The sequence below is a fragment of the Humulus lupulus genome, chromosome 3 (genome assembly GCF_963169125.1).
Source record: "Humulus lupulus chromosome 3, drHumLupu1.1, whole genome shotgun sequence".
NCBI lineage: Eukaryota > Viridiplantae > Streptophyta > Magnoliopsida > Rosales > Cannabaceae > Humulus > Humulus lupulus.
In genome coordinates, this window is record NC_084795.1 from 41,861,344 (window position 1) to 41,871,454 (window position 10,111).

Here is a 10,111-nt window from a genome sequence, read left to right on the forward strand (position 1 = left end):
GTAAAAAGCGTCCCTTATGAAATTATTTGCTTTCAGCCTGTCCACCTCCTCCTTTAGTGCTTTCTTTCTGTCTTCATCCAGCTGCCTTCGCTTTTGCTGCTTCGGGGGAAAGCTTTTGTCTATATTCAATGCGTGGCTCGCTACATTAGGGCTTATTCCCACCATGTCAGAGTGTGACCACGCGAATACATCCTGGTTTTTCTTCAGAAAGCAAATTAATTGCTATTTTGATTCGTCTTGGAGGTGTTTCCCGACCTTCACCTTCTTTGAGGGATCAACTTCCTCGAGCTGAACCTCTTCGAGCTCTTCCAAAGGTTGGAGGTCAACCTTCTCCTCAATCCTCGGATCGATCTCCTCATCAATTTCTAAAACTGTCCCATCTTTATTCTGTATGACAACGAGTGCTTGAGCGCTCGTTTGTTTCTTTCCCCTCAAGGAAATGCTGTAGCACTCCCTTCCTGCCAATTGATCTCCTTTCAATGTTCCGACTCCGCTCGGAGTTGGGAACTTAAGGGCTAGATGCCTTACAGATGAAACTGCCCCCAGCCCGACCAGGGCGGGTCTCCCGAGCAATACATTGTAGGCAGATGGTAACTCTACTACCACGAACTCCATCATCTTGGTCACCGAGACTGGATAGTCTCCCAAGGTCACAGGGAGTTCGATGGACCCCATACAGGCGGTTCCTTCTCCAGAAAAGTCGTACAACGTGGTTGCACAAGCCTTCAGGTCGCGAAGGGAGAGTCCCATTTTTTCTAGTGTTGCTTTTATAAAGAATGTTAACTGAGCTCCCATTGTCTATGAGAACTCGGCGCACTCTTTTGTTGGCAAGCTGTAGGGTGATGACAAGTGGATCATGATGAGGGAACTGGACATGGGAGGCATCCTCCTCGGTGAAGGTTATAGGCTGAGTTTCAACCCTTTGGCTTTTTGGTGCCCTTGGTTCGGGTTCATAACGAGACCCGTCCCCTGTCTTCAGCTCATTCACATATCGCTTTTGAGCATTTCTACCCCCTCCTGCGAGATGAGGACCTCCCGAGATGGTTATTACGTCCTCTCCATCTATCGGCGGAGGCCTGTCTTCTTCCCGAGATCGGGAGTTATTATTCTGTGCTGCCGGAAGCGCGGCTACTCTCTGGCTGGCAGTAGCCTGTCCAGTATTCTGGTTTTTGACATACTGCCGGAAATAACCTCTCGAGATCAACCCTTCGATCTCGTCCTTCAGCTGTCGGCACTCATCAGTTGTGTGTCCGGTGTCCCTATGAAACCGACAATACTTGCTGGAATCCCTCTTGGACTTTTGATTCCTCATAGGGTCCGGACGCCTGAAGGGGACCTGGTTTTCATTAGCCAGGTATATGTTTTCCCGAGACTCGTTGAGCTTGGTGTGCACTTTATATACGGAGAAATACCTTTCTCCTTTTTTCTTCTTTCCTCCATCAGCCTCGGGGTTATTTCCCTCGCTCTTTTTCCTCTTGGAGGGATTCTCCGAGGTAGGCTGTGGAGCTGCTGGGTCAGCCGAGGTTGAGGCGGAGTTAATGTTTATCGTTGTAGTTTCGGTCTGCGAGGTCGCCTTGAGCGTTGACCTCGCCTCCTCTACATTGACAAATCTCTGCGCCCGTCTGTTAAACTCGGTTATCGACCTCACCGGTTTCCCTTGCATGTCATCCCAAAGGGCACTCCCGGGTAAAACACCAGCTCGGATAGCCATTAGGTGCCAACTGTCATCCACATCTCGAGCTCGGGCGACCTCAAGGTTAAATCTTGTTAGATAGCTTTTCAGTGTTTCGCCCGGCTGTTGTCGGACGTTGGTCAAAGTGGATGCCTCTGGTCTGACTCCCATCATAGCCCGGAACTGCTTCTTGAAGTCCCTAGACAACTGATCCCATGAGGTTATCGAGTGTCTCTTGTACTTCTCGAACCAACTCTTGGCAGGTCCGGCTAACGACGTTGGAAACAACATGCATCTGAGCTCGTAACCCACGTTACTAGCTCTCATGATAGTGTTGAATGTACCCAGGTGGCTACATGGGTCGGTTTTTCCCTCAAATGCTGGGACGTGAGGAATCCGGAACCCTTGGGGAAACTGAGTGTTAGAAATATTGGGAGCAAACGGCTCGAGCTCCTCATCAGAGTCCTCATATCGACCGTTTCCTCGTTCATTCTTCAAAAGCCTAAAGGCTTTTTCGAGCTGATCAATCCTTTCTTGGACTGGGTCCTTAGGCGGTGTCTGGAATTGCCAGTCATTGATTATGATCCCAGGCTCGCGTCTCCGTGAGGGATCTCTACGCCCATTTAGGTGATTCCTTAGGCCCGGATTCGTCTGATCTCCCTCCCCCTGCTCTGATTCAGATGATTCCGCAGGTCGGGATGGGTCTTGCGGCTTCCAGTATTTTTACGACCTCGGTCGCGTTTACTGACGGACCTGGTTTCTCCGGACTCGTCACTGGTGAAACTTACTGATCGGTCATTTCGTGGTGAATCCTTTCCACGTCGCCTTGTCTCCGCAGTGCGAGACCGGGACGTCTGACTTCTCTCAGATGGCGCGCCTCTCCGCCCCTGGAACGTCTCTCTGTTTCCTTGTCTTTCCCCTGTACGCCCTTGATCCTGATCTCGACCAGGTTGAGCGTTTCTGCGGGGAGGTGAAGGATATCTTATGGGAGACGGAGGGAACCGTATAGGTGACGGTGGTTGCCGTCCTTGCCTCGGCCTGGAGGGTCCAGAATTTGCACGAGATGGGCCAGTTGCGTTCGGTGCACTACCAGGAACCTGAGTCCGAGCCTCGGCAGGAGCTCGGTTGTTCTCAGTTCCTGCAGGCACTTCCACAGGTGGATTAGGCGGGACCCGAGCTCGTGTACTCCTCTGAGGCCTAGAAGGAGCAGATGGCTCTGTTGGTGCTGGAGGTTGTGCTGTCCTCCTTGTGGCAGCATTTTTTCGTGGACGTCCACGGGGCCTCCGGGGAGGAACGTGCACATCCCTTGGAGGAGGGACTTGGTCTTCGCGCGGAGGCGGGGGCTGAGCCACCTGCGCCTCTGTGGCTATCCTAGTCAACTCCTCGTTACGTTTGTTGGCTTCTGCCAACAACTGTTTCAGCTGCCGATTCTCCAATTCCACAATAGGGACATAACGTTCAGGGTTATAATACATGTCCTCATCCCTTGGTTGTGGAGGTGGTCCCCGGGAATCAGAGGACCCACTCCTTTCATCAGCGTCCGGGTTCTCCATTGGCTGTTTTCCAGGACGCCTTGGGTAATTTTCTTCAGGAGTGTTCTGATTGTTTGCAGCCATGAATCTCTCAGGGATGAATGCTTAAGGCTCTCAATGAAAGCACCAAACTATTGACGCCGTTTTTCGTCAACATATAAAAGAAGAGAGCACGTAAACAATTAAAGACAATGGCCAAAAGAAACAAACGAATCAAACACACGGTTTTTTACGTGGTTCAGCAGTTAAATCTGCCTAGTCCACGAGTCTCTGTTATTAACCTCAAGATTATCTCTGAACAATTCTTTAACATGAATTCTACAGAGTTTTCTCTCAAGGATCAGAATTTCGGTCCATTACAATGGTGCATGACCTCTCTATTTATAGAGAAGGTTGCCGAATACTATCCCACATATATTGGGTAGTTACTCTTTTGTGAATAAAAATAAATGGCTTTAAATGCCAATAATCAGATAAAAAAGGAAACGTCCCTGATGACCAGGGAACGCATAACTGACTAAATAATATCCCACAATTCTTGGGGATTTACATCAATTAATGAGGGCTACATCTCATAGTTATAATACTTGTAGATATTCAAGGTGGTTATAGCATATCTCCAAGACTTTAACATTTCAAGTTTCATGTCATTATGCGAGCCATCGACATCTCCCGAGCTAACGTTGCTTTCGAGATGGGATATCGAGCTCAAGAACCATGCTCCGAAGTTCCTGAAGATGAAGATGCTCTCGGAGCTACCTTTCGAGATCGAGGTCATTTCGAGATCACCGCATTCGAGATCATGCATCATACTTTGTAGGCTCGACTTACAATCCTAGATCACTCTAATCCTCACGAGACCATTTGTTGCGAACTCAGCTTTCGAGGTCATATTTACTATGGCTCAAAATCTGGGTATAACACACTTATTTTAATGCGTTCACAGTTATATATTTTAAAGAATTTATATGTTTTGTCTTATTAATTGTTTCAACCATATATTTTGACAAATTATTTTTGTACCTTATGTTTCTTAAAACTATTCGAATAAACTCATAAATTCTATTTTGATGAATAGAAAAATCAAATGTAATTATTTAATATTGTATCATTTTATGTCATCTCTTATTATATTATAGAGTAATGATATGTGCATTCAAAATATGTATCCAAAATATTATAAACAGTAGCGTGACAGTCTAAACTAATCAATCACATTTATCAAAATTGAAAGTAACTATTTTAAAACATGTCACTGTAATATTTGAGTACATACTAAAACGTGCTCATTTATACATATTTTTAGTCAATTTATTTTTAAAGAAAGATAAAATTGTTCTTATTGAAAATGTGCATTAATATCTTTATATTTTTTTATAAATATAATTTATGAAATTAATCAACAAAACTTAAAATTTAAAAGTAAACTATAGGTATTGATGCAATTTTAGTGAGGATATTATTGTCTTTTCAATAGCTTTTTTTTTACTAAAAACACATAAAAAAATGGTTCACTTCTGTCTATTTAATATAATATAATGGTATTTTTAGATTTTTTGAAAACTCAAGATTAAACTTATAATAAGCTTAAAATATAGGGGTTAAAATAATATTTTTCTTATTTTAATATAGGAAAATGTTTAAAACAAGTCCAATCCATAGCATAAAACTTGTGTTAGACCATAACACTAAAAAGTAATATTCTATAATAAAATAGAATATTTTCTTTATTATAATTCAAATACAATTAATAAAATATATTTGTAAAAGTAAAACAAAAAAGGTATTTTTCTATGGTCCATGATTGCCAACAAATTTGGTGGGACACTGAGACTTCAACAAATATAGTAAGTGTTTTAATAATATTGGGTCTGAGTATAAGAGCCAAGTAAAAGTTTCTTTCTAAAAAATAAAATTGACAAGAATTGGACAAATTAGAATTTGCTCTTGATGTATGCACAATATTAGATGACAAAATGAGTGGATATAATAATAGCATATATGTTACATCAATTAAGTTATTACTAATTTTATTTTTATTTCAACTGTCATGATCTTCAAATAGAACTTTCTCACAAGTGTGCACACATGAGTAATCAATACAAATTATTATTTGTAAGGAATGGATGTAAATTGATCATCTTACATATTAAATGCTTGATTTTTTTTGAGTAACTTATTAGATGCTAAGAGAGAAAAGCTTTAAGCAAAGTATTGATCAAGTCAAAGTGAAAGACGTTGAGGAAATCAAATATGAAACAGTGGATGCCACCATGAGAAGGTCCATCAACTTTTGGTCAGCTCTTCAGTCACCCCATGGCCATTGGCCTGCTCAAAATGCTGGCATTATGTTCTACATTCCTCCACTAGTAAGTTTATCAATATTTGAGGAATATACTAACATATTATATTGAATTACTAATTTAATGAAAAATACCATTTTTAATTAATATCAACTGGTTTGCACATTGCATTTCTAGTTTTATTTTTCCTATATATGCAAAATTTAGAATTTTCTAACACAAAGATATATATATAGGTATTTTGCATGTACATTACAGGTCATATGGAGACAGTATTCAACGAACATCATAAAAGAGAAATGTTATGGTACATGTATTGTCATCAAAATGTAGACGGTGGATGGGGATTGCACATTGAAGGTCCAAGCATGATGATGTGCACTGTTCTAAACTATCTTGCCATGCGCATTCTTGGAGAAGGGCCCGATGGTGGCCTTGACAATGCATGCGCCCGAGCTCGAAAATGGATTCTTGACCATGGTGGAGCGACTGGTTCTGCTTCATGGGGAAAGACTTGGATGTCTGTAAGTTCTTCTAAATGATCACTTTATACATTTGTATGTGTATTAACTGTCACTACAAGCTAGCATTGAGACAATTAATTATTATGATTTGTAGATTCTTGGTGTATATAATTGGGATGGATGCAATCCAATGCCACCGGAGTTTTGGTTCTACCCTTCCATTCTTCATCCATGTAATGTTCATCTATGTTTATCTTATGTCTCTTAAACAGTTAATTAATAATGCTTATTATATGATAATACTATGTTTATATGACAATACAGCAAAAATGTTTTGCTATTCCCGGTTGACATACTTGCCAATGTCATATCTTTATGGGAAAAAGTACGTTGGCCCAATCACCCCTTTGATTCAGGAACTCAGAGAAGAAATCTACAATGAGCCTTACAAACAAATCAAATGGAGCAAGATGCGACATCTTTGTGTCGAGGTGATAAATCAACTTATATATATATATATATATATATAGATTTCACTGCATGCATACAAGTAAATAAAAAAGTTGTCACCTTATTTTTTTTATAATATAGTAATATAGTTACAACAGAATTCCTATAAATTTTATTTTAAGTAATTTCGAATAATTTAAAATGTCGAAATCTTCATTCAAATAACCTATTACACGTGTATATAAATTATATATATAGCCTATAGATAATATTATATATTGGATATCTTTAATAAAATGTCATACTTCCACAAACACAGGCTGATAATTACTACCCTCATGGTAGAATACAACGACTCTTGTGGGACAGTGTCTACTACATTGCCGAGTCTTTTATTGCTACTTGGCCTTTAACAAAACTAAGAGAACAATCGCTTCAGCAAGTAATGGAACACATTCATTACGAAGATGAGAATAGTCGATATATCACTATTGGATGTGTTGAGAAGGCAAGTCTACATGACTACTACATCTATTAATTATATTAGTACAAATATGCTCCTCTTTATTATTAGCTAACTCTATACATGTTGAACTCACTATATATGCAGCCACTAATGATGCTTGCTTGCTGGTCAGAAGATCCAAATGGAGAATATTTCAGAAAACATATTCCTAGAGTTGCAGATTATTTATGGGTTGCAGAAGATGGAATCAATATGCAAGTTAGTAATCCAACATTTATTAACATGAAAGTATTTATTTTTTATTAAGTGGTTTGCTTGTTAGCATATTGTTTATGATTGTTACATGAAAGTGTAGAGTTTTGGTAGTCAAGCATGGGATTGTAGTCTCTCTGTGCAAGCTCTACTTGCAGCAAATATCAATGAAGACATTGGACACATACTAAAGAAAGCACACGAGTACTTGAAGCAGTCACAAGTGAGGATTGATCCTCCCGACTATTCAAAATATTTTCGACATATTTCCAAAGGAGCATGGACTTTTTCTGATCGAGATCATGGATGGCAAGTTTCTGATTGCACTGCTGAAGGTCTAAAGGTATATTTGATATCATCCATTAATATACTCATACTATTAAGTTAAGAGTTTGGCTTTCACCCTTAATTTCAATAATTTTATTTTTTATTTTTTGTATTGTTTTGTTAGTGTTGCCTGTTGCTCTCAATGATGTCGCCTGACATTGTGGGAGAACCTATGGAAGTAGAGCACTTGTACGATTCAGTCAATATCATCCTTTCACTACAGGTGAGAAGATATGATAAGTTGTGTTACCATATTCATATATACTTATAAATAACCTTAAATTATATTAATTACACATATATTTGTATTATATCTATATGTTAGTGTATAGCATTAACACTATTTAATGTCCATTATTGTGTCTAAAAAACAGAGTGAAAATGGCGGTCTATCAGCTTGGGAGAAGGCAGGAGCTCCAAAAGTATTAGAGGTAATCAAACAAAAACCCTTTTATCTACATTCTCGATCTTAAAATTGCAACAAATTATCATATAAAAAATAAATATGACATGGCTTTACTAGTTAATAATTAATTAGTGCTTGCATTTTTTCCACTCCACTCCAAGGCCGACTCAACATTTTGAGGCCTTAATTTTATATGGGGGGAAATTTTTTTGAGGCCTTATTTCTTATACACATAAAATAAAGCAAAAAAAAAAAAAAAAAAATTGAAACCTTAAATCTATGGTGCTCGACTCATTATTTACCCAATGTAGTAGTGCAATGCATTAATACTTATTTTCCCTTTATAGTGGCTCAATCCAGTGGAGTTTCTGGAGGATGTGGTCATTGAATACGAGTAAGTAAAATTGACCACCATTTTCTCTTTATTAGATCGATCTAGTCACTGATGAAACAACCTTAACAAAACTGGTAACTATGTGTGCTTATGATGCAGGTATGTAGAGTGCACCTCTTCCTCAATACAAGCATTAAATTTATTTAGGAAGTTATATCCAAACCATAGGAAAAAGGAGATTGACAATTTCATTACCAAGGCTGTGAGATACCTTGAAGAGACACAAATGGATGATGGTTCTTGGTATGGAAGTTGGGGAATTTGCTTTATATATGGTACATGGTTTGCCATTAGAGGTTTGGAGGCTGGCGGAAAACACTACAATAACTGTCAAGCTGTTCGTCGAGCTGTTGACTTTTTACTCAACGCACAAAGAGAAGATGGTGGTTGGGCAGAAAGTTACACTTCTTGCTCTAATAAGGTACGTATCGAAAACTTTTAATAATTTTTCCTTTTTAAGTAAAATTGAAAATAATGTAGTTAATTGGGATTCTTTTTATTAATCCCTTCTTGGGTTAGTTTGGTTTTAAATAGAAGAAAACAAGATTGGTGTAAAATAAAATTAATCTTCTCCTCATGAATTTACTCTTCTTTGGAGCTCATATATACAGGTATATACTCCTTTGGAAGGAGACCACTCACATTTGGTGCACACTGCGTTTGGATTGATGGCTTTGATTCATGCTAGACAGGTTTGTAATTAAGTAGCTTTTTGAGACTAGAATATTTTGTTCATATATATTAATTATTTTGAGTTTTCCTCCAATTATTGAATTTCTTTTTAACGATTTTACTAATTTATAATAGGCTGAGAGAGATCCCACTCCTATTCATCGTGCTGCAAAATTGTTAATCAATTCTCAATTAGAGGATGGTGATTTTCCTCAACAGGTAATAATAATTGTTTTTATAATATATATATATTTATATAATGGAAAAATGAGTGAATAATTCATATATTAATTAGTACATATTCGTTTAAAAAAGCTTTTACATACCAAACCAAGAAATCTAAACATATTAGATCAAATTAGAATTAATTCAGATAAATTATAATTAGTATATGTTAGTGAACTCTTTAGTCTAATCTCTATTTGCAATAAATGCTTAAAACTAATCACTTGTTTTGATTAAAATTTGCAGGAACTTACGGGTGTTTTCATGAAAACTTGCATGTTGCATTATGCGGCGTATAGGAATATCTTCCCCATTTGGGCTATTTCAGAGTATCGTAATTTAGTTCCACTGCCTTCCAAATGAAGAAGAAAATTAATAGAGTAATTCTGATAAATAAAAATAAGTTTTTCTAAAAAAAAAATAACTTAAATTAAAATACTTGCTTAAAGGATATATGTACGCATAACTGGAAATAATATGTAACAGAATTAGCCTATATTTATGCAAATTAATATGTAGTGTTGTGCTGTGTTTGAGCATGATTAGTAAAGCAGCCATCGATCATTATTGTATAGTGTAGTTATATTGTTGCTTATTGGGATTATTAGTAACAACTATAACACACTTGTAGAAACATGTGAGATTAAAAAAAAAAAATTGATTGCTTAACATATACCAATAAAACGAAATTCACATAAATTCTAATAAAATAGATAAAATAACTCAACAAAATTTTAGAATGACACGCTACCTCTCCAGAGTTCTCGTGCATTTTTCAGCACTATCTTCACAACATACTTGTCATGTAATTGCATTCGTCTTTTTCTTTTTAATTTGTACGTCTTCAAATAAAGTCTAAATTCTTCTTCTTCTTCTTCTTCTTTTAAATCTACTGTAAATTAGAAAGGAAAATGGTATTAGATATTCTCTCTCGTTAATTCATGAAAA

The 10,111-nt window shown here is 37.7% G+C and overlaps 1 protein-coding gene across 2 annotated transcripts in view; it reads left to right on the top strand.

Moving 5' to 3' along the window:
• LOC133822583 (beta-amyrin synthase-like) overlaps positions 1-9,730 on the top strand; it is a 30,015-nt gene extending 20,285 nt beyond the window's left edge. For both annotated transcript variants that reach the window (XM_062254963.1, XM_062254962.1), the window contains exons 3-16: positions 5,388-5,573; positions 5,744-6,031; positions 6,126-6,204; positions 6,296-6,462; positions 6,741-6,929; positions 7,032-7,145; positions 7,243-7,482; positions 7,591-7,689; positions 7,841-7,897; positions 8,220-8,266; positions 8,366-8,687; positions 8,878-8,958; positions 9,074-9,157; positions 9,410-9,730. In XM_062254963.1, coding sequence (XP_062110947.1) covers positions 5,388-5,573; positions 5,744-6,031; positions 6,126-6,204; positions 6,296-6,462; positions 6,741-6,929; positions 7,032-7,145; positions 7,243-7,482; positions 7,591-7,689; positions 7,841-7,897; positions 8,220-8,266; positions 8,366-8,687; positions 8,878-8,958; positions 9,074-9,157; positions 9,410-9,526 — 2,070 coding nt within the window. In that variant the 3' untranslated portion in view covers positions 9,527-9,730. The remainder of the gene's footprint in view (positions 1-5,387; positions 5,574-5,743; positions 6,032-6,125; positions 6,205-6,295; positions 6,463-6,740; positions 6,930-7,031; positions 7,146-7,242; positions 7,483-7,590; positions 7,690-7,840; positions 7,898-8,219; positions 8,267-8,365; positions 8,688-8,877; positions 8,959-9,073; positions 9,158-9,409) is intronic.
• Positions 9,731-10,111: the final 381 nt, after the last annotated feature.